This window comes from Oncorhynchus clarkii, unplaced genomic scaffold (assembly GCF_045791955.1).
Source record: "Oncorhynchus clarkii lewisi isolate Uvic-CL-2024 unplaced genomic scaffold, UVic_Ocla_1.0 unplaced_contig_12477_pilon_pilon, whole genome shotgun sequence".
Classification (NCBI taxonomy): domain Eukaryota; kingdom Metazoa; phylum Chordata; class Actinopteri; order Salmoniformes; family Salmonidae; genus Oncorhynchus; species Oncorhynchus clarkii.
Window position 1 is genome coordinate 11,758 of NW_027259238.1, and position 25,091 is coordinate 36,848.

The following is a 25,091-nucleotide window of genomic DNA, read 5'->3' on the forward strand; positions in this document are numbered from 1 at the left end:
CCCTGGGAGTCCCAGACAACCACCTCCACCTCCCTCCCTCATCATCCTACTTCCTGTCCTGAGTCCTGACAATTCCCCCCCCCCCCCAATTTAAAAAAAAAATGTGAAATATGCTACCAGCAAGGTTTTTAGTTCACTGTTTCCTCTCCAGATGTGTTCCACTAGTCCCTACTAACACACACAACACGGTGATCTGGGCGCATACATCCGATACGCATACACACAGAACTCAGTGATCTAGACGCTGGATCTTACATCCACCGAGGCACAAACATACCACGTTACAGACAGTTGTATGCTATTTCTAGGTAACAAACGAGAGACAGTTCTGTAATTCTATTGGATGAAATCCGAAGAAACGTTGTAGTAAAGCTGTCCGAAGGCACAGAACAACTTGTCTTTTCTTTTCTGAGTGTCAAGCGAGATTTCATTGCGCAACTCTGGAAACTTCTGGAGAACAGCTTCGCGTCCAATGTCTTTTGACTCGATTTATCATCCGCAGCAGTGACCATATATAGGACATGACATGGATTCAGCTGCATAGGGACTTTTCCTTTTATCAATCTAATTTCACATTCTTATTGTGGTGTTTTTTGGGAGGGGTTGATTTATTGCCAAGTGCATGCTGCTTGAAAATCAAAAAAATTGCAAAAAGTTTTTCAAGATAATTCTGAACAAGGAAAGCATTCTTTAAGTGAACAAGTGAGACTTGAACTGAGCCCATTGAATGATGAGCGCATAGACCAGTACGCTCTGTTATAAGACTTTCTTTGTTTCTGAAAGCACCATGTTAACATCCTTACATACAGTAATATCCATAATTGTACTGGCACGTCATTTCCACATAATTATTTTCCTGTAGCACCAATCCACAATGGCACAGAGTAGGAGTGTTGATATCAGTTCCCTTTCTGTCGGTCACTCAGTATAACATACAGTGATATCAGTTCCCTTTCTGTCGGTCACTCAGTATAACATATGTAACGGATGTGAAACGGCTAGCTTAGTTAGCGGGCGCACTAAATAGCGTTTCAATCGGTGACGTCACTCTACTCTTGAAGTAGTGGTTCCCCTTGCTCTGCAAGGGCCGTGGCTTTTGTGGAGCGATGGGTAACGATGCTTCGTGGGTGACTGTTGTTGATGTGTGCAGAGGGTCCCTGGTTCGCGCCCGGGTATGGGCGAGGGGACGGTCTAAATTTATACTGTTACACATACAGTGATATCAGTTCCCTTTCTGTCGGTCACTCAGTATTACAAAAGAGGGCCTTCAGAAAGTATTCACGACTCTTGGCTTTTTCCACATTTAGTGTTACAGCCTGAATTTACATTTGATTAAATGGATATTTTTTTGTCACTGGCTTACACACAATAATGTCAAATTGGAATTATGTTTTTAATTTTGTTTTACAAATGAAAAGTTCAAATGTCTTGGAGTCAACAACCTTTTGCAAGACTAATTTTCAAATAATAATAATAATTATTTATTTCACCTTTATTTAACCAGGTAGGCCAGCTGAGAACAAGTTATCATTTACAACTGCGACCTGGCCAAGATAAAGCAAAGCAGTGCGACACAAACAACAACACAGAGTTACACATGGAATAAACAAGCGTTCAGTCAATAACACAATAGAAAAAAAAGAAGGTCTATCTATATACAGTGTGTGCAAATGGCGTGAGGAGGTAAGACAATAAATAGGCCATAGTAGCAAAGTAATTACAATTTAGCAAATGAACACTGGAGTGATAGATGAGCAGATGATAATGTTCAGGTAGAAATACTGGTGTGCAAAAGAGCAGAAAAATAAATAAAAACAATATGGGGATGAGGTAGGTAGATTGGGTAGGCTATTTACAGATGGACTATGTACAGCAAGTTCAGGAATAAAAAATATGCTTAACAAGTCTCATAATAGGTTGTGGCAAAGAAATTAACTTCATGTCCAGAATACAAGCATCATGTTTGGGGAAAATCCAACGCAACACATCACTGAGTACCACTCTTCATATTTTCAAGCATGATGGTGGCTGAATCATGTTATGAGTATGCTTGTAATCGGCAAAGACTAAGGAGTTTTTCTGGATAAAAATAAATGGAATGGAGCTAAGCACAAAATCTCAAGAGGAAAATCTGGTTCAGTCTGCTTTCCAACAGACACCGGGATACAAATTCACCTTTCAGCAGGACAAATTCACCTTTCAGCAGGACAATAACCTAAAACACAAGGCCAAATCTACAGTGTAGTTGCTTAGCAAGATGTCATTGAATGTTCCTGAGTGGTTTATTTTTTTTCAGTATACAGTACCAGTCAAAAATTTGGACACCTACTCATTCAAGGGTTTTTCTTGATTTTCACAATTTTCTACATTGTAGAATAATAGTGAAGACATAAAAACTATGAAATAACACATATGGAATCATGTAGTAACCAAAAAAGTGTTAAACAAATCAAAATATATTTTAGATTCGTTCAAAGTAGCCACTCGTCGCCTTGACGACAGCTTTGCACACTCTTGGCATTCTCTCAACCAGCTTCATGAGGAATGCTTTTGCAACAGTCTTGAAGGAGTTCCCACATATGCTGAGCACTTGTTGGCTACTTTTTCTTCACTCTGCGGTCCAACTCATCCCAAACCATCTCAATTGGGTTGAGGTCGGGTGATTGTGGAGGCCAGGCCATCTGATGCAGCACTCCATCACTCTCCTTCTTGGTCAAATAGCCCTTACACAGCCTGGAGGTGTGTTTTGGGTCATTGTCCTGTTGAAAAACAAATGATAGTCCCATTAAGCGCAAACCAGATGGGATGGTGTATCGCTGCAGAATGCTGTGGAAGCCATGCTGGTTGTGTGCCTTGAATTCTAAATAAATCACTGGCAGTGTCACCAGCAAAGCACACCATCAAACCTCCTCCTCCATGCTTCACGGTGGGAACCACACATGCAGAGATCATCCGTTCACCTACTCTGCATCTCACAGAGACACGGCGGTTGGAGCCAAGAATATCAAATTTGGAGTCATCAGACCAAAGGACAATTTTCCACCGGTCTAATGTCCATTGCTCGTGTTTCTTGGCCCGAACAAGTCTCTTATTATTATTATTGGTGTCCTTTAGAAGTGGTTTATTTGCAGAAATTCGACCATGAAGGCCTGAAAAACCCTTGAATGAGTAGGTGTGTCCAAACGTTTGGCTGGTACTGTATATAGCTTGTAGTCTAGAAATGAGCATGTGTCGTGTGAGTTTAAAGTTTTTTTTGGGAAGCTATTTTTCTCCACAAAAAAATGCACCTTTATAACAAAGGACTGTAATGCCTCTATCATCTACTATTCCTAATGTTATGAGTAGTGGCTAGTGATCATTTAGGCTGTGGCTGATAAGTGTGTAGTGGCATAGGTTTATAGGCTACATCAGAGACATTTCCTTTGCACTGGAAAATGTTGCCTTTGATAAACATTCCATGCCATTCTACACTTTATATGACTGGAGAAATGAGCTGAATCTGTTTTAATACGATGGTAGCCTAGGCCTGCTCTCCTGACACTGACAACAGATCAATAAAATAAACAACCTTGTCTTGACTGTAACCATGTAATCTAGGTTTATGAAAAATAGGTCCTGGCTAAAAGGGATCCAGCTATTGTCAAAAGTATTATTGGGGGGGGGGGGGGGGGGGTTAGCTAATCCATAGCCTTTTCATAAGCTTAACCTAATTCTCATAACCTGCCGCCTAAATCTGCTACGAAATGTCAAATATGACGTTAGTTCGACGAAAGCTGGATCCATGACCATAAAAAGAGGAGACACAAATTGTACAATATGACATCCATATAACTGGGAGGACATTATTGTCCAAAATAACTCCAGTGGTTATCATATAGAACCCAATGATATTTATTGCCTTACCTCCTTACTCCATTTGCACACACTGTATGTAGATTTTCTCTATTGTGTTATTGACTGTATGTTTGTTTATTCCCTGTGTAACTCTGTGTTGTTGTTTGTGTCACACTGCTTTGCTTTATCTTGGCGAGGTCGCATTTGTAAATGAGAACTTGTTCTCAACTAGCCTACCTGGTTAAATAAAGGTGTTCTCAACTAGTCTACCTGGTTAAATAAAGGTGTTCTCAACTAGCCTACCTGGTTAAATAAAGGTGTTCTCAACTAGTCTACCTGGTTAAATAAAGGTGTTCTCAACTAGTCTACCTGGTTAAATAAAGGTGTTCTCAACTAGTCTACCTGGTTAAATAAAGGTGTTCTCAACTAGCCTACCTGGTTAAATAAAGGTGTTCTCAACTAGTCTACCTGGTTAAATAAAGGTGTTCTCAACTAGCCTACCTGGTTAAATAAAGGTGTTCTCAACTAGTCTACCTGGTTAAATAAAGGTGTTCTCAACTAGCCTACCTGGTTAAATAAAGGTGTTCTCAACTTGCCTACCTGGTTAAATAAAGGTGTTCTCAACTAGCCTACCTGGTTAAATAAAGGTGTTCTCAACTAGCCTACCTGGTTAAATAAAGGTGTTCTCAACTAGTCTACCTGGTTAAATAAAGGTGTTCTCAACTAGCCTACCTGGTTAAATAAAGGTGTTCTCAACTAGCCTACCTGGTTAAATAAAGGTGTTCTCAACTAGTCTACCTGGTTAAATAAAGGTGTTCTCAACTAGCCTACCTGGTTAAATAAAGGTGTTCTCAACTAGTCTACCTGGTTAAATAAAGGTGTTCTCAACTAGCCTACCTGGTTAAATAAAGGTGTTCTCAACTAGCCTACCTGGTTAAATAAAGGTGTTCTCAACTAGCCTACCTGGTTAAATAAAGGTGTTCTCAACTAGCCTACCTGGTTAAATAAAGGTGTTCTCAACTAGCCTACCTGGTTAAATAAAGGTGTTCTCAACTAGCCTACCTGGTTAAATAAAGGTGTTCTCAACTAGCCTACCTGGTTAAATAGAGGTGTTCTCAACTAGCCTACCTGGTTAAATAAAGGTGTTCTCAACTAGCCTACCTGGTTAAATAAAGGTGTTCTCAACTAGCCTACCTGGTTAAATAAAGGTGTTCTCAACTAGCCTACCTGGTTAAATAAAGGTGTTCTCAACTAGCCTACCTGGTTAAATAAAGGTGTTCTCAACTAGCCTACCTGGTTAAATAAAGGTGTTCTCAACTAGCCTACCTGGTTAAATAAAGGTGTTCTCAACTAGCCTACCTGGTTAAATAAAGGTGTTCTCAACTAGTCTACCTGGTTAAATAAAGGTGTTCTCAACTAGCCTACCTGGTTAAATAAAGGTGTTCTCAACTAGCCTACCTGGTTAAATAAAGGTGTTCTCAACTAGTCTACCTGGTTAAATAAAGGTGTTCTCAACTAGCCTACCTGGTTAAATAAAGGTGTTCTCAACTAGTCTACCTGGTTAAATAAAGGTGTTCTCAACTAGCCTACCTGGTTAAATAGAGGTGTTCTCAACTAGCCTACCTGGTTAAATAAAGGTGTTCTCAACTAGCCTACCTGGTTAAATAAAGGTGTTCTCAACTAGCCTACCTGGTTAAATAAAGGTGTTCTCAACTAGCCTACCTGGTTAAATAAAGGTGTTCTCAACTAGCCTACCTGGTTAAATAAAGGTGTTCTCAACTAGCCTACCTGGTTAAATAAAGGTGAAATAAATCCAATTCAAATACATATCAAACTGGTAAAGCTGTTTCTGACTTTGTGGCTGTGTTATCTAGTGGAAATCGCACCGTACTAATCGCACTGGTTACTAAAATTCTACACTGTTTGCACAATTTCAGTTTGTGAGAAAACAAGCACTGAATAGTGTAGGGAATCATTGTATCTAAATCGCCACCAAAATATCTCTATAGCTGTGTTACGGATACAAGTATCCTGTGTGTGTATCCTGTGTGTGTGTTTCTTTTCTCTCCTTCTCCCCTCACAGGTGAAAGTCATCACTCCCCAATCAGTCAACAATCAACCCATCAATCAGAAGACACACCTCCTCCTGTTTCCTACCCTATCACAGTTCCTTCCCCATGGTTTAAAAACCCCATCATTTGTTTGCTCTAGAGCTCAATCTCTTTGTAAATCCCATGTTTGTAGATCTCTGTTCTTCATAGATTTCAGTAGCTCAATCTCTTTGTAAATGCCATGTTGGTAGATCTCTGTTCTTCATAGATTTCAGGAGCTCAATCTCTTTGTAAATGCCATGTTTGTAGATCTCTGTTCTTCATAGATTTCAGGAGCTCAATCTCTTTGTAAATGCCATGTTGGTAGATCTCTGTTCTTCATAGATTTCAGTAGCTCAATCTCTCTGTAAATGCCATGTATGTAGATCTCTCTGCTTCACTCTCTTTTTGTGGCTTAAACCTCTTTGTTTGAGCACCTCCAAATCACTTTGTCATCTCCTGTGAGTATTGTTTTTGCTTATGGTGTTTGCTGGTGGGAAAAGGGGAAACCAAGACAAGTCGCCCATGGGCATACACTACCCGTAGGTAAACTTTGTTAAAAACACTAGTTAGAACTGGGTGGACCACCCACTGTATTTTTGGTTAGTTAGTTAGCTGTTGTTGAAATAGGCTAGTCTAGCTTAGGGGTGTTTTTGGTTAGTTAGTTAGTTAGCTGTTGTTAAAGTAGGCTAGTCTAGCTTAGGGGTGTTTTTGGTTAGTTAGTTAGCTGTTGTTAAAGTAGGCTAGTCTAGCTTAGGGGTGTTTTTGGTTAGTTAGTTAGCTGTTGTTAAAGTAGGCTAGTCTAGCTTAGGGGTGTTTTTGCATATTTGTTTCTTTCCTTGGGTCCAGCTCAGCCCCTTTTCCTGCTCCCCCCATTACCGTGTGTTTATCAAATAAACCTTGAGTTTGACGGTAGATTTCAGTTGTCCTGGTTATTACGTTCACACTTTTACTTTGTCACAATTATAATTTACATGAGTTATGTTACGGGTCTCATTACCATCCCCCCTAGACTGTCGGGCCAAAAGGGATTCGTAACAAGCTGTTTGAAGCTAGTGGAACAAAACAGCTTTCCCAGTTTGACAACAGATGTCACGCAGGCGGCAGAAATCAGTAGGCGAATATCACAGCGGTCCCATTGCCAATCTCGCCACTTGCGGTTAAGTATAACACTGTGAAAACACTTATCATTCCACTATTAGCGCCAGCTATGTTATCAACAAAATATGGGTTTTCATCCAAATAGGTGACAGATTTTCATGCGAATATTATTCAAACCTGCATAAAAACAATATGCGTATTTTCCCACCAGAGATGTTCCATCAAATGGACTTGTTGTAGACAGAGTAACGTTAGCCGAGCAGAGTGGGGAGTGGCGCGTGCCCAAAGGCTGGAGCGTCCGCCTTCTCGCCTGCTCCAGTAGCGCTCACTTCACGAGCTCAGGGCATGCCCGGCCCAGCATGCATCTGTAGTCTACTTGTGTACTGCTATAGCCCTTTTACTTTAGCTACTGTCTTGGAGTTCGCTTTACATGTTTACTGATAAAAACACAATGGTGCAAAATCAAGGTGACTTACAAAGATGGAGGAGTGGTGATGTAATGTCCACAACTAAAGAATCATTGTGGAATCTGAAAAGACACGTATCCTGAAAGCATGATGGTATACTTACTATGTGCATATGCTAAAAGAAAGGAACGAGGTGGGTAGATAACTAAGTGTGTCATTGTAGCAAAGTATTCAAAAAAAAATAGCATCTGCTTTCAAAAGTTTTGTTCATTTTTGTTCTATTATCCATACAATAGGCCTGCCATTTTGATTGGGTCATTTTGCCTAAAAACCTTAGAGAGAGAGAAAAAAGCTCTGCATCTCTGGCCAGCCTGGCAAGAGAGGCCTAAAGGGTATTGAGCATCCCCAGTGGCTCTGCATCTCTGGCCAGCCTGGCAAGAGAGGCCTAAAGGGTATTGAGCATCCCCAGTGGCTCTGCATCTCTGCCCAGCCTGGCAAGAGAGGCCTAAAGGGTGTTGCGCATCCCCAGTGGCTCTGCACGTCTGGAGAGGAAATTCTCCACTGCTGTTCGGCTCTCCAGGAACCATCATATGAGCCTGAAGCCCCAGACTGGCCAAACTGATGTTTCTACCAGTTTCTAAAAATGAATTCAAAGGCACTGTAGACTGAGCCTAATAAGGCATTTTTAATTGAATTTGTATTTAATTCTAAGTAAGTCACAGTCACATGCGAAAGTTATAGACTATAATAATGATTCAATACAGCGAATGATTGTTTAAATGCTGAGCGCTTTATGTCCCTACGGGCCTATTGTGTCGCACTCGCAAATTATTCACAATGTATTTCTTTGTAGGCTATAGCTTTGAAATAATACTGCCTAAATAATTCATTTTCGTTCCTTCTTAGTCTCCCTGTCTGGCGCCTGACCTATTTAGTGTTTATATGCTGTTTAATATGACATGTAGCCTATTTGAAATGAGCGTTTCTTACATTCACCATTTCATGTTTAGAAAAAATACTTTTCAAATCATATGGTTCGGTTGCAATACTTCAAAACCAAACGTCCAGGTAGTCACAAAAATAAAGGGTGTTGGTTAAATTGTGATTTTGATGAATGGAGCGAATTTGGAGAGGCTGTTGTTTTCCTGCTGTTGTTTTCCTGTGAGCACAGAGCGGTTTTTAGCGGAGTCCTGAGAAAGGATGTGGAGTGCCCTGAGCAGCAGTGCTCCGTGAGTGATGAGCGGGATTTCCGACCGCTCAACTCCGCTCATATACTCTGGTTGCTAATAAAAGGCTGTGCGTGACGACGTGGTACACATACAAAATACCTTTTGCGTTTAAATTCCCATGTATTTAATTTTAAAAAATGCAAGTTAAATGGGTTTCCATCACATTAAACTATACTGATGGTTTTCTCACAAAGAATGTTGAGTTATGTAGCTAGTGTGCCCTCTAGTGTGCCCTCTCTGGTAATTGGCACTTTAGCTCGAGCCATCCGCTTGAGGATACAGTGTGGGCAGATATATTTTAATAGGCTACAGCAGTGGAGGCTGCTGAGGGGAGAATGGCTCATAATAATGCCTGGAATGGAGTATAATGGAATGGAATGTTATCAAACCCATGAAAACCCTGTTTTTGATGCCACTCCATTGACTCCATTCCAGCCATTATTATGAGCTGTCCTCGCTAGCGAACCAATTGCTGATTTGCTCTACAGCTTTCAACTCGGGTGCAGCGCAAATGTCAAAGTGTAGGGAGAGAGGATTGATATACAATCATATGCAGCTCCCACCAAGATGTGGTGGTCAAAAATATAAACTGTTTAGTTTGCAAACTCACCAGCAATGGGGCATCAAGCAACAATTACTAGCATCGTCCTACTGGTCTTTTGGTATGTCAAAATGGCTTGAAATGGATGATTTACTTATTATGAAGCTTGCATTTGGAATTTATTGTTACAATGTAAGTAATACATAAACGTGTTGTCGACAAAATAATGAAAATGGCTGTCTGGTACCCGCAATAAATAGACAAATATTTCGTGACAGTGTGACTATAAGGTTAAATCAGCACAAAGAATGGTTCTGAGATATTGAGCATCAAAGTGTTTTGTAGTGAATTCTTCTTTCATAAGTCATTAATTAATTATATAAGGTTAGCTAAAACACAAACGTCAATCCGGGTTCAGCCATAATGTTCTGACACTTCTGAATTAAACATGTTCAGTTTTTAAGAGGACTGAAGAGGGAGAATAATCTGCTTCTGGTTGGGTAGAAACTCTATTATATAAGGACTTTTAGTTGTCGTTGCATGTGTATCTACCAGGGGCCAGACTGTCATGCATCAGCCTGGAGAGAGGAACTCGAGACGAGGTTATTTCAGAATGACCAGCAGCTGATCTGTTATTTTTCTTTTTAAATATAATCTTTATTTAACTAGGCAAGTCAGTTAAGAACAAATTATTTTTACAATGACAGCCTACCCCGGCGAAACCCGTAAGACGCTGGGCCAATTGTGCGCCGCCCTACGGGACTCCCAATCACAGCCCGGATGTGATGCAGCCTGGATTTGAACCAGGTACTGTAGTGACGCCTCTTGCACTGAGATGCAGTGCCTTAGACCACTGCGCCACTCAGGAGTTATGATTAGGGACAAATAATTTGAATATGTTTTTGAATACGTATACATGCTAGACTAACACTATTTTACCAATAGATAGAACACGTCATCAAATACATTAAGAAATGTATTACGATCATCAGACAAATGACTGTCATCGCTGAACGACGATGTGACAACATTATTTAGGCTACTTAAACATTTCTGACAGTGTTTTGTTGTTGTTGTTGTTGTGGCTTGCTTTACATTATTGCTGGCTAGACTAGCCTAGACCAGGATTTCTCAAACTCCTTGGTCCTTGGGCTCCACCTGGGTACACTTTTAGTTTTCTGTTGTTGCCCTAAACCAAAACTTGCACCCAGTGAGGGGGCCCCAGGACCGAGTTTGAGAAACCCTGACCTAGACCATACTTAAGAGGGAGATAGCAAAGACATGTGTTCTGATTGGTCCGTCTGTATTTGTTCAGGCTTGTGATTGGATTGCGGATATAACCTTATAGCACCAAGTTCTAACGGGTCAATGGTGATAGAACGTTCTAGTTTCTTTTTTTTTCTTCCCCCACTTAAAATGAACTTTTTCAAAATTCTTACTTCACAGACATATAAATAACCATTTAAAGATCTATTATATATGTGACTAAATCCTTTTTGACAAAAAAAAAAGTCAGAACCTTATAGTTCCAAGGTCTCAATTTGTAGTTGACAAGTCATTGCATGTATAGATTTTAATTTAAGACATGTGAATCGACTCGACTTGCTCTTAAGAATGAACAACGTGGACTTAGACCTTGTGACTTGAGACTTGCTTGTGTCTCCTGTAGTAGTGACTTGGTCCCACCTCTGGTAAATATGTTACAAAATAAATCCAATCATCATCGACATCATTGTCATATTGAGATATATGTTAAAAACATATTTTTGCTTAGAATTATTTATTTTTTAACTTAAAATCACAGAAATTCCAAATATGACAACCACAACAGCAGAAATAAACACAAAATTGATAGTCCAAATTAATTTTATTACTTTTGTGTGGTATAGGTGAATAGTTTATTGTATCATGTAACTTTGTATATACACTAAACTACAATATAATAATTACAATAAATTATCAAATTACAATCATCAGAATAATTACATGAACAGGAATACATAAGTCTAAGAATTTAAATAAGTAGGTATTCACAAAAGGTTGTATATTCACGTCAGCTAGATATTATCTAGTGTTTGTCATGTGAACATCTCAAGCAGTAGGTGAAATCCACAGGTGGAAAGGAACTCGAAGGGTCAAGTATTAGAATGGAAAATGTGGCATCAACCAAGAGGATTTGTCCTGGCATCAACCAAGAGGATTTGTCCTGGCATCAACCAAGAGGATTTGTCCTGGCATCAACCAAGAGGATTTGTCCTGGCATCAACCAAGAGGATTTGTCCTGGCATCAACCAAGAGGATTTGTCCTGGCATCAACCAAGAGGATTTGTCCTGGCATCAACCAAGAGGACTTGTCCTGGCATCAACCAAGAGGATTTGTCCTGGCATCAACCAAGAGGATTTGTCCTGGCATCAACCAAGATGACTTAGTGACTCTTGAAGGTTTGGTTCCAAATGTATGAACTGTTTTTCCATCATATCTCAAATCTAAACATGGCATCATACTACATCTTATACATTAGGTTATTGAAGACATTCTTCCTCTTAATCTTTTACTCTCTGTATATTCACCACTAGATTCATTTCCAACTTTGTTATTGATCACCATCCACTTCACACTAGTTCTCTTTGGACCATCTGCTTAAGACTAGAGTAGCTATATCATCATTCTGTGTGTGATTGTGAATTTCATTAAGATATATTGACCTTGCGCGATCTAAAATACTTAATGTGATACGTTATTAAAGCTCGTAAAAAAAAATGTATCATTTTGCGTTTTTTTTTGTTTTGTTTTGTTTGATAATGACTGTTAACTTGTCCAAGACCACGGTTCAAATGTACCCTGACACACCACTACAGTAAGACAATGTCTGCCCTTTATCACGGTATCTATGTTCATCTGAATCTGAACCTCGGATTGTATTCAAGCCGAGAGGAACACGTCTGTCTCTTAGTTTACAACTGGATCCCATCTATCTACCATTGAGGTTAGTTGTTCCTCTTCTGTGTCCTTTTCCTTAAGCCCAGATCTGAAAAAAAATAAAATAAAATAGAAAGATAAACTTACTTCACCATAAAAAGAGACCATGATGCTGTTCTCTAGAAAAACACATGGAGAGGGTGGACACCAGGGAAACCCCGGATGGATAGAATAATAGAATGATACGATAGATTGGATGGATGGATAGATAGGTTAGGATAGATAGGAGTAGGCAATACTAATAATTTGTCTTTTGGGAATATAATCCAGGTGAGAACTCCTATCCCTCACCCTGAGAGTGTGGTCCCATGACCCCGAGCAGAAGGCCGTTCCGTCGGGAGACAGGCGCAGAGTGCTGACACGGTTCTCGTGTCCAAACAGGATGGACACCCTCGTCCCCTTCAAGACATCCCACACGTTGATGGTGTAGTCGTTGTAGCCACCGAACAGTAGCCGGCCTGAAGAATGAAAATACATGTCCTCTTTCAACAACGTAGATGCAATACATCGTTTCTGAAGAGAAGGTTAATGTGACAGTACGCTGTTCATATTCAGCTTAGTGACATGGAATCACTAAAGTGTAGACTGGTTAGTGACATGGAATCACTAAAGTGTAGACTGGTTAGTGACATGGAATCACTAAAGTGTAGACTGGTTAGTGACATGGAATATCTAAAGTGTAGACTGGTTAGTGACATGAAATCACTAAAGTGTAGACTGGTTAGTGACATGGAATCACTAAAGTGTAGACTGGTTAGTGACATGGATCACTAAAGTGTAGACTGGTTAGTGACATGGATCACTAAAGTGTAGATTGGTTAGTGACATGGAATCACTAAAGTGTAGACTGGTTAGTGACATGGATCACTAAAGTGTAGAGAGGTAAAAGCACGTGTACTAGATGAAGTTCATGAATACAGTATCTTACCACTGAGAGAGAAGTCAACACTGGAGGCACCAAATATGATGCTCTCTTTGGAATAAATGGCCACTTCTCTGTCTGCTCTCAGGTCATAGAGACGACACTGAAACACAAAAAACATGCATTAATAACTAGATTTTTTTTATATGTATTTTTTTGCAAACGGGTTAAAAACATTCAATGTCGAAGTACTTCATGATCTTTGACATTGAAAGGCAGCATCAACATGTGATCAAGCAGTAAATGACATTGATGACAACTTACTGTCGCATCATCAGAGCCTGAGGCAAATGCATCTCCACTGGGGTAGTACCTGATGCCAAGGAAGGAGACAAACGCCAGGTAATATATAACGAACCATACAAAATGGAGATTAGCTTAGTTTTACAGGGACAGTGCCAGCTAGTTTTCAACTGCAGTCGCCTGGGGCTCACTTATGATTAATACAGGGGTATTAACACAGTGTGTCTATAAGTCCCTTGGAATTAATTCATATCTCCTTACCTGACACTGTTGATGTCTGATTCGTGGGTTTCGAAGGACTGAATGCACTGGCCTGAGCGCATGTCCCATACATTGGCCTTCTTGTCACAGCCCTGTGTTTAGACACACAGAAGAAGATTTAAGGAATTCATTAATTATTGCTAAAGGTTTAAACCCAAAATAGGGTTTAACTTCCAAGTGGCTTTTCCTGGTTAAATAAAAGGTTAAATGAAAAAAGATCCACATTATGTCAAATGTAACACAGTATCTTTGCATTCTGGACCACACAAACAGGAGTTTGAATCTCAAGCCTGCCACGATTTCTTCACTAATCATTTCAAATCTCCCGCTCTCTCTGAATATAAATGTTTGTTTGAAAAGTTAAAAAGGTAAAAGACAATGCTTAGGAGGAGGTCAGGTTGTTTATTCACAATTTCTCTATTGTGGGACAATATAGTGAAATGCTCCTAGTCTTCTCCTCACCCCAGAGACGAAGGTGTTGCCGGTCTCAGAAGGAGCCAGGTCCAGACAAAGAACATCAGTGGCGTGTCCATGGAAACTCTGCAACAGCTGACCGCTCTCCACGTCCCATAATGCACAGGTTCCGTCTCCGCTCGACGTCAGGATCTGGAACACAAAAGGGGGTTCATCACAAACTGCATCTTGGGATCACAACATAATACGCGTTCTCATATAGGGGTGAAAACTAACAGCCACTTAGTCATTCATTAAATGTCAATGCGAGACGAAGTGAAAATGTGATTTAAGTGAAGGTTAGGATTCACCCCATAATGTACACATGGGACTGGTTTCCCAGACCTATATTAGGGTCGTTTCAGGACAAAAAATACTCTATATTGAATATGTCAGGGAAACCAGCCCTTAGAGAGCAAAGTACAACTACACTACTACAAGTAGTAAGGTCAGAGGGAAGCCATTGTCATAACTTTGGCTGTTCAGAATTCAGATTCAGAATTCTATGACACTGACCCATAAATAGAAGAGTCTTGGCCCGAGGCTAAAGCATGTGACTAAACACAGCCAATGGGGAACATTAGAATGTTGTGAATTATTAAACAAGAATGGCAGTTCTTTCCAGGTTGGGTATAGAGTGCAAATTATGACACGGCATATCAGTGGGTTTTTCTTTTAAACTGATTTTGAAGCAATCGAGTAATTCAACAATTTATAGAAAGGAGCGAATACAAACCTTGTTAAAGACTGTAACAAAATATACAAACGGGACAACAAAAAAATAATTACATCAGAATAAGAAAAATGTCTTCTCTAACCTGCATGTCTGAGTTGGTGAAGCTACAGGCAGATAAGTAGTTGGTGTGCATGGCGACAGACTTCTTCTTCGCTGCCAGGTTCTCATTCTTGTCCAACGACAGAGGGTACACAGAGCACTTGTTGTCCAGACCCCTGAAACACAATCAATCCATCACATTTTATTTTTAAACTCTCTTATAACGTCAACAGTTGTGACAGTTGCTTCACAGTAACCGGGCCAAGACCCAAAAGTGCACAGTGGGAAAATGGAGCGTGTGGGTGGAGCAGGGGGGGGGGGAACTTACCCACAGGCCACTGCACATCCAGAGGGGGCGTAGGCACAGGCCATCACCCAGGTGCACGGCATGGTCACTGCATGCTCCTAGAGGACACCACATTATAAAAGGAACAATCAGCATTTCAGTGACATTTAGGGGTGTCTATAATACCAGGACATCCAGGTGTCTATAATACCGTGACATTCAGAAGGTGTCTATAATAACGTGCCCATCCATATATAGCCCATGTATCTAACGCTGTCTGGCCAAAAATAATGACATGTCATACTCTTTTTGGCCTGACAGCATCAAATACATGGGCAACACATACGGAGACAGAGAGACGCTGTTTCACTCGCTCTGATGTTTTCTCCTGTGAGATTGATGAGTCTGGGGGAAAATTATCAATATATTCAGAGATGACGTATCAGATCTCAGATTTTTTTTGGGGGTGGGGGGGCACTGTGGTGGCCAATCAGATTTCAAAAGGTGGCCGTGGCCACACAGGGCCACACAGGGCACTGGCCACCCTGGGCACCGCTACAGGTCCATAGGGCACTGGTCAGTCTGGGCACCGCTACAGGTCCATAGGGCACTGGTCAGCCTGGGCACCGCTACAGGTCCATAGGGCACTGGTCAGTAGTGCAACATAGGGAGTTTTTCCTAGCCACTGTGGCTTCTACACCTGCATTGCTTGCTGTTTGGGGTTTTAGGCTGGGTTTCTGTACAGCACTTTGAGATATCAGCTGATGTACGAAGGGCTATATAAATAAATTTGATTTGATGTAGGGAATAAGGTTCCATCTGGGATGCACAAAATGTTCTCATTCATCCAAAATCAGATGAAATAACTGCAGAAGTCTTGCTATCTCTCCAAGCATTTGTCAACTCTAAAGCCTTTCTGGACAGAGAAAAAAAAAAAGGTTCCCTACCTTGTTAGTGGTGAAGGCATCCCATACAATCACTTTTCCATCCTGAAAATAAGTTAGATTAGGAAACAAACATTAGAAGTGGTACACAGGCCTAAGATTCTTTACATTTCCAACAAAATGTTACAAATGTGATAACTACTGAAAGCAGTGCATATTATTTTAAACAAAAAACTCAGCACCATGGACAGCGACCGTCAGTATCTCAGATGTGACTACTGAAATATATGCACACATCTGTTTTAGGAGCTTTTCCCGAACCTCAAATTTAGCGACGAGCGATGAGCTTTACAATAAGAGAGGAAGAGGTCGAAGCGAGAGAGGTTTATTCCGACGAAAATCTGTCCACGAAAAATAAGACCATCTTTTAGGTCTTCAGAAACCTACCCAATAATCTAATACTCACCTGTGATGAGCTGACGATCCTCCTCTTGTCCTTACACCAGTCCATGCAGAGAACTTTGTTTCCATGTCCCTTCAGAGTACGCCGGGTCTTCATGATAAACTGGCCCAGTCCATCCACCTTCTCTGCCACCTGGTGTACTGTAGTAGGGACCAAGATCCTATGTTACTGTACTGTACTGTAGTAGGGACCAAGATCCTATGTTACTGTAGTAGGGACCAAGATCCTATGTTACTGTATTGTACTGTAGTAGGGACCAAGATCCTATGTTACTGCAGTAGGGACCAAGATCCTATGTTACTGTACTGTAGTAGGGACCAAGATCCTAGGTTAGTGTACTGTAGTAGGGAGTAGGGACCAAGATCCTACGTTACCGTACTGTAGTAGGGACCAAGATCCTACGTTACCGTACTGTAGTAGGGACCAAGATGCTACGTTACCGTACTGTAGTAGGGACCAAGATGCTACGTTACTGTACTGTAGTAGGGACCAAGATCCTATGTTACTGTACTGTAGTAGGGACCAAGATCCTACGTTACTGTACTGATGTAGGGACCAAGATCCTACATTACTGTACTGTAGTAGGGACCAAGATCCTACGTTACTGTACTGTAGTAGGGACCAAGATCCTACGTTACTGTACTGTAGTAGGGACCAAGATCCTACGTTAGTGTACTGTAGTAGGGACCAAGATCCTACGTTAGTGTACTGTAGTAGGGACCAAGATCCTACGTTAGTGTACTGTAGTAGGGACCAAGATCCTATGTTACCATACTGTAGTAGGGACCAAGATCCTACGTTACTGTACTGTAGTAGGGAGTAGGAACCAATATTCAACTTTACTACTGTCATGACGTGGCCCTCTTTCGGTATAGCGAGTACCCTCCCCCCCTCTCTCTCACCAACTCTCTCCTCCCCCTACACCCAGGTTCTGTTATCTCAGGTTGTGAATTCCATGAGGAGACTCTCCTTAGGGCCAGGCAGTATAGAGAGAGGGTTACACAGTAGAACAAAGGAACTTATTCTACCTCACAGAACTTGAGAACTGAACAATATCCATGTTTTGGAGAATGTGTAAACGGTCGGTGGAGAAACCAGCTACGACCCGGTCCGTTTTGTTTTATGATTGTGACCTCAGGAAAGACAATACGGCCACATTACCATAACTCTGTTCATACAGGAGCCTCCATCATGAGGTTTGCATCTCATTATTGTATAAAATGAAGGAGTAAAGATGAAACTATCTGTGAAATGATGTAATGTGATGTTAAACCTTTAATGTGAGAGAATTGTCTTCCCTTCAAAGTTTAACTAAGTCATTGGCCCACCACCATGAGCACAGACATTGATCTGGCGTTATGGGACAGCCCTCTTCTACTGTTCCAAATAAAATCCCCACCTGAAGAAATCCTCTACAGACCATGCCTGCCTCGGTCAACTGAGGGAGCGAAGGTTGAGTAGAGACCACAAAAAAACCTCAGTAGAAGCTAAGGTTGTAACGGTTGTTGAAACTCTGAGACTATCGATACCGACAGAATAAGAGCAAATCTTCTATACTAATTACTAGTCTGCAGCTAGAATTTATGTCGACTGACTGTGAAGACTGACAACCGCCGAAACATCTAATCTATAAGAACATTTCTGAATGGGACTCTGAGGTATCCATTCTAACTACGAAGGACTCCAGGGAAGGAGAGAGAAGTTTGGATGACTCTCCAACATAAAGACGAACGATTCCAACAGCGATCAAGACGACACACTGAGAGTAAATATATATATTGATTGCAATGATTCCCGAATGAGTGAGCGTTCATGTGCAAAGGATTAGCATTTCAATTGTTATAATTATCAACTGTGTAGTGACTTGTGTAATACCCGCCCTTCTCAGTCCACATCCACTTCCCTTTGTCTACCAAGCCATCATATCGGCTTAGCGCACTAGGGAACCTCCCCTATCATTTCCTTGTAATCACATCTACTGTTTGTTTATGCATTTCTGTGATTAATTAGTTAGTTAGTAAATAAATGACTAAGACACTTGGTGTATGGATGATTCATAGTAAAGACTGGGTTCATGCAGATAACCAACAATTTACGACATTTGGAATGAGACTAACATAAGGTAACGAATAATTCATTAATTAGAAGACTAATTGAAGAGTTATATTAGGAAAATTATAACTATGTAATCTGAAGATTTTCCTTGGTGCCCCGACTTCCTAGTTAATTACATTTACATGATTAGTTTAATCACGTAATAATAATTACAGAGAATTGAGTTGATTAAAAAAACAGTCTTCAAATGAATGATGCCAAAGACACGACACTGTACTGGAGTAGGGACCAAGATCCTACGTTACTGTAGTAGGGATCAAGATCCAACATTACTGTAGTAGGGACCAAGATCCAACATTACTGTAGTAGGGACCAAGATCCAACATTACTGTAGTAGGGACCAAGATCCAACATTACTGTAGTAGGGACCAAGATCCAACATTACTGTAGTGGGGACCAAGATCTTACATTACTGTAGTAGGGACCAAGATGCTATGTTACTGATGTAGGGACCAAGATCCTACGTTACTGTAGTAGGGACCAAGATCCTACGTTACTGTACTAGGGACCAATATCCAACATTACTGTAGTAGGGACCAAGATCCAACATTACTGTAGTGGGGACCAAGATCCTACATTACTGTAGTAGGGACCAAGATGCTACGTTACCGTACTGTAGTAGGGACCAAGATGCTACGTTACCGTACTGTAGTAGGGACCAAGATCCTACGTTACTGATGTAGGGACCAAGATCCTACATTACTGTACTGTAGTAGGGACTAAGATCCTATGTTAGTGTACTGATGTTAAAAGTGGTTAGTTGTGGACCAATATCAGACATTAGTGCACTGTTGAAGGGATCAATCTATGGTTAGAGTGGTTAGTTACAGACACCAAGCAATATCCAACGTTTGTGTACTGTTGTTATAGGGACGAATATCCGACGTTAGTCTACTGTTGTTATAGGGACGAATATCCGACGTTAGTCTACTGTTGTTATAGGGACGAATATCCGACGTTAGTCTACTGTTGTTATAGGGACGAATATCCGACGTTAGTCTACTGTTGTTATAGGGACGAATGTCCGATGTTTGCTTGTGGTGTTATCATACCATGAGCTGAGCAGGGTCTTAATGTGTTCTAGCATTAAAACATCCCACCGGGTTGGGGATTCATATTAAACAGCAGTAAACGGTTAGAGATGTTAAAATTAATCTCTCTGATCTCAACGAGGTCGACAAACTAAAGCATAAATCAAGGATGTATAATGTTTTAAGCACCATCTCGGCTATAATAAAACGTTGCTTTTGAGTGAGAAAAGAAATAGCAAATAGTGGAGTAAATGCCACCAAAGCCTAGGCTATATGTCTAATTGCAGCCGGAAATGCATCTTGTCATTTGAACAAATCCGAGTGATATTAATACATAGGCGAGCAAGTGGCTTCAAATATAATAACCGTTTACAAATGAATGAAGAATTATCTATTTTCTTCGTGTGACCGAGTCAGTGCTCTGATAATAGCAATATGACAAATTCACAATATAGGCCTATTATATCTATATATATATTCTGATATGGTCGTGTTTACATTTTGCATCCAGTACTATTCGGAAGGCAGTGTTTTGATTCACGGGGCCTTCCCTCTCGTCTCATTTTCAGCACCACTCACGTTCAACATCATGCAGCTTCGCTCTTTCGTCCTCGAGCTTCGTTTTTAACGTGTCCGATTCCGCTTTTAGGTTGGTGAGAGTCTCATTCGGTTGTACCTCCTGTGTAGCCATTTCAGGGTTTGTGGAAAATATCATATATATTCCCGTTGTCAGAGCAGATGCGGGCAGCAAAAAAAAAAAGGAGAGAGAGTATATTTTGCAAGCTAAGGACGCGGGGCTCACAGCTGATGCAGCTCTCATGACGTCAGAGAAAATATGCTTTCTCAGTTTTCGAGAGGGAGGCTGCCATCGACGCTATGTAGACTAGATCCATCACGTGCGCAATAGCTACTTATATGATCAAACAAAATTTGACGCAAAAAAAGAGAGAATTGTTTTTCCCTCAACCATAGTATAAAACATTCTAGACATGGTCAACACTGATGCGATCATGAAGTGTATACGTTTGCATATGTGTAAGAAATCCTTACAAAAAAAAAAACAGAAATCAACTAATACATAATTTTATTCGCATGTAATTCATTTTTGGCACATGTATTTACAGAGCCTTCAGGAAGTGTTCACACCCCTTGACTTTTCCCCTTTACATTGTTGTTACAGCCCGAATTTAAAATTGATTACATTTAGATATTGTCGACACTGGCCGACACACAATACCCCACAATGTCAAAGTTGAATTATGTTTAAAATATATATATATATTTTAAACATGACTCAGGGGTGTAAATACTTACTGTATGGATGTTCTCACTTCATTATGGGGTATTGTGTATAGATGGGTGAGAAAAACACTCAATTTAATCAACTTTGAATTCAGGTTGTAACACAACAAAGTGTGGAATAAGTCAACGGGTATGAATACTTTCTGAAGGCACTGAACTAATATATTTATTTAACCTTTATTTAACTAGACAAGTCAGTTAAGAACAAATTCTTATTTTCAATGAAGGCCTAGGAACAGTGGGTTAACTGCCTGTTCAGGGGGCAGAACGACAGATTTGTACCTTGTCAGCTCGGGGATTTGAAATTGCAACCTTCCAGTTACTAGTCCAACGCTCTAACCACTAGGATACCCTGCCGCCCCTCCACTCTAACTACTAGACTACCTGCCGCCCCTCCACTCTAACCACTAGACTACCCTGCCGCCCCTCCACTCTAACCACTAGACTACCCTGCCGCCCCTCCACTCTAACCACTAGACTACCCTGCCGCCCCTCCACTCTAACCACTAGGCTACCTGCCGCCTCCACTCTAACCACTAGGCTACCTGCCGCCCCTACACTCTAACCACTAGGCTACCTGCCGCCCCTCCACTCTAACCACTAGGCTACCCTGCCGCCCCTCCACTCTAACCACTAGGCTACCTGCCGCCCCTCCACTCTAACCACTAGGCTACCTGCCCCCTCCACTCTAACCACTAGGCTACCTGCCGCCCCTCCACTCTAACCACTAGGCTACCTGCCGCCCCTCCACTCTAACCACTAGGCTACCTGCCACCCCTCCACTCTAACCACTAGGCTACCTGCCACTCCTCCACTCTAACCACTAGGCTACCTGCCGCCCCTCCGCCCTAACCACTAGGCTACCTGCCGTCCCTCAGCTCTAACCACTAGGCTACCCTCCCGCCCCTCCACTCTAACCACTAGGCTACCTGCCGCCCCTCCACTCTAACCACTAGGCTACCTGCCACCCCTCCACTCTAACCACTAGGTTACCTGCCACCCCTCCACTCTAACCACTAGGCTACCTTGCCGCCCCTCCACTCTAACCACTAGGCTACCTGCCACCCCCCCACTCTAACCACTAGGCTACCTGCCGCCCCTCCACTCTAACCACTAGGCTACCTGCCGCCCCTCCACTCTAACCACTAGACTACCCTGCCACCCCTCCACTCTAACCACTAGGCTACCTGCCGCCCCTCCACTCTAACCACTAGGCTACCTGCCCCCTCCACTCTAACCACTAGGCTACCTGCCCCCTCCACTCTAACCACTAGGCTACCTGCCGCCCCTCCACTCTAACTACTAGGCTACCTGCCACCCCTCCACTCTAACCACTAGGCTACCTGCCACTCCTCCACTCTAACCACTAGGCTACCTGCCGCCCCTCCACCCTAACCACTAGGCTACCTGCCGTCCCTCAGCTCTAACCACTAGGCTACCTGCCGTCCCTCAGCTCTAACCACTAGGCTACCTGCCGCCCCTCCACTCTAACCACTAGGCTACCTGCCGCCCCTCCACTCTAACCACTAGGCTACCTGCCACCCCTCCACTCTAACCACTAGGCTACCTGCCACTCCTCCACTCTAACCACTAGGCTACCTGCCGCCCCTCCACCCTAACCACTAGGCTACCTGCCGTCCCTCAGCTCTAACCACTAGGCTACCTGCCGCCCCTCCACTCTAACCACTAGGCTACCTGCCGCCCCTCCACTCTAACCACTAGGCTACCTGCCACCCCTCCACTCTAACCACTAGGTTACCTGCCACCCCTCCACTCTAACCACTAGGCTACCTTGCCGCCCCTCCACTCTAACCACTAGGCTACCTGCCACCCCCCCACTCTAACCACTAGGCTACCTTGCCGCCCCTCCACTCTAACCACTAGGCTACCTTGCCGCCCCTCCACTCTAACCACTAGGCTACCTCCCGCCCCTCCACTCTAACCACTAGGCTACCTCCCACCCCTCCACTCTAACCACTAGGCTACCCTGCCGTCCCTCCACTCTAACCACTAGGATACCCTGCCACCCCTCCACTCTAACCACTAGGCTACCTGCCGCCCCTCCACTCTAACCACTAGGCTACCTGCCGTCCCTCCACTCTAACAACTAGGCTACCCTGCCGTCCCTCCACTCTAACCACTAGGCTACCCTGCCGCCCCTCCACTCTAACCACTAGGCTACCCTGCCTCCCCTCCACTCTAACCACTAGGCTACCTGCCGCCCCTCCACTCTAACCACTAGGCTACCCTGCCGCCCCTCCACTCTAACCACTAGGCTACCCTGCCGCCCCTCCACTCTAACCACTAGGCAACCTGCCGCCCCTCCACTCTAACCACTAGGCTACCTGCCGCCCCTCCACTCTAACCACTAGGCTACCCTGCCGCCCCTCCACTCTAACCACTAGGCTACCCTGCCGCCCCTCCACTCTAACCACTAGGCTACCCTGCCGCCCCTCCACTCTAACCACTAGGCTACCCTGCCGCCCCTCCACTCTAACCACTAGGCTACCCTGCCGCCCCTCCACTCTAACCACTAGGCTACCCTGCCGCCCCTCCACTCTAACCACTAGGCTACCCTGCCGTCCCTCCACTCTAACCACTAGGCTACCCTGCCGTCCCTCCACTCTAACCACTAGGCTACCTGCCGCCCCTCCACTCTAACCACTAGGCTACCTGCCGCCCCTCCACTCTAACCACTAGGCTACCTGCCGCCCCTCCACTCTAACCACTAGGCTACCCTGCCGCCCCTCCACTCTAACCACTAGGCTACCTGCCGCCCCTCCACTCTAACCACTAGGCTACCTGCCGCCCCTCCACTCTAACCACTAGGCTACCTGCCGCCCCTCCACTCTAACCACTAGGCTACCTGCCGCCCCTCCACTCTAACCACTAGGCTACCTGCCGCCCCTCCACTCTAACCACTAGGCTACCTGCCGCCCCTCCACTCTAACCACTAGGCTACCCTGCCGTCCCTCCACTCTAACCACTAGGCTACGTGCCGCCCCTCCACTCTAACCACTAGGCTACCTGCCGCCCCTCCACTCTAACCACTAGGCTACCTGCCGCCCCTCCACTCTAACCACTAGGCTACCTGCCGCCCCTCCACTCTAACCACTAGGCTACCTGCCGCCCCTCCACTCTAACCACTAGGCTACCTGCCGCCCCTCCACTCTAACCACTAGGCTACCTGCCGCCCCTCCACTCTAACCACTAGGCTACCTGCCGCCCCTCCACTCTAACCACTAGGCTACCTGCCGCCCCTCCACTCTAACCACTAGGCTACCTGCCGCCCCTCCACTCTAACCACTAGGCTACCTGCCGCCCCTCCACTCTAACCACTAGGCTACCTGCCGCCCCTCCACTCTAACCACTAGGCTACCTGCCGCCCCTCCACTCTAACCACTAGGCTACCTGCCGCCCCTCCACTCTAACCACTAGGCTACCCTGCCGTCCCTCCACTCTAACCAGTAGGCTACATGCCGCCCCTCCACTCTAACCACTAGGCTACCTGCCGCCCCTCCACTCTAACCACTAGGCTACCTGCCGCCCCTCCACTCTAACCACTAGGCTACCTGCCGCCCCTCCACTCTAACCACTAGGCTACCTGCCGTCCCTCCACTCTAACCACTAGGCTACCTGCCGCCCCTCCACTCTAACCACTAGGCTACCTGCCGCCCCTCCACTCTAACCACTAGGCTACCTGCCGCCCCTCCACTCTAACCACTAGGCTACCCGCCGCCCCTCCACTCTAACCACTAGGCTACCTGCCGCCCCTCCACTCTAACCACTAGGCTACCTGCCGCCCCTCCACTCTAACCACTAGGCTACCCTGCCGTCCCTCCACTCTAACCACTAGGCTACCTGCCGCCCCTCCACTCTAACCACTAGGCTACCTGCCGCCCCTCCACTCTAACCACTAGGCTACCTGCCGCCCCTCCACTCTAACCACTAGGCTACCTGCCGTCCCTCCACTCTAACCACTAGGCTACCTGCCGCCCCTCCACTCTAACCACTAGGCTACGTGCCGCCCCTCCACTCTAACCACTAGGCTACCTGCCGCCCCTCCACTCTAACCACTAGGCTACCTGCCGCCCCTCCACTCTAACCACTAGGCTACCTGCCGCCCCTCCACTCTAACCACTAGGCTACCCTGCCGTCCCTCCACTCTAACCAG

The 25,091-nt window shown here is 43.8% G+C and overlaps 1 protein-coding gene across 1 annotated transcript; it reads right to left on the bottom strand.

Moving 5' to 3' along the window:
* Window positions 1–11,050: 11,050 nt before the first annotated feature.
* LOC139399910 (guanine nucleotide-binding protein subunit beta-5a-like) lies at window positions 11,051–20,387 on the bottom strand. Its single transcript, XM_071145036.1, has 11 exons — window positions 20,195–20,387; window positions 16,473–16,609; window positions 16,070–16,111; window positions 15,165–15,241; window positions 14,880–15,012; window positions 14,071–14,214; window positions 13,609–13,700; window positions 13,369–13,417; window positions 13,111–13,207; window positions 12,474–12,640; window positions 11,051–12,231 (listed from the first exon to the last, which is right to left on the bottom strand). Exons 1-11 carry the CDS (start codon window positions 20,328–20,330, stop codon window positions 12,220–12,222), a joined length of 1,086 nt encoding a protein of 361 aa, XP_071001137.1. The 5' UTR covers window positions 20,331–20,387; the 3' UTR covers window positions 11,051–12,219.
* Window positions 20,388–25,091: the final 4,704 nt, after the last annotated feature.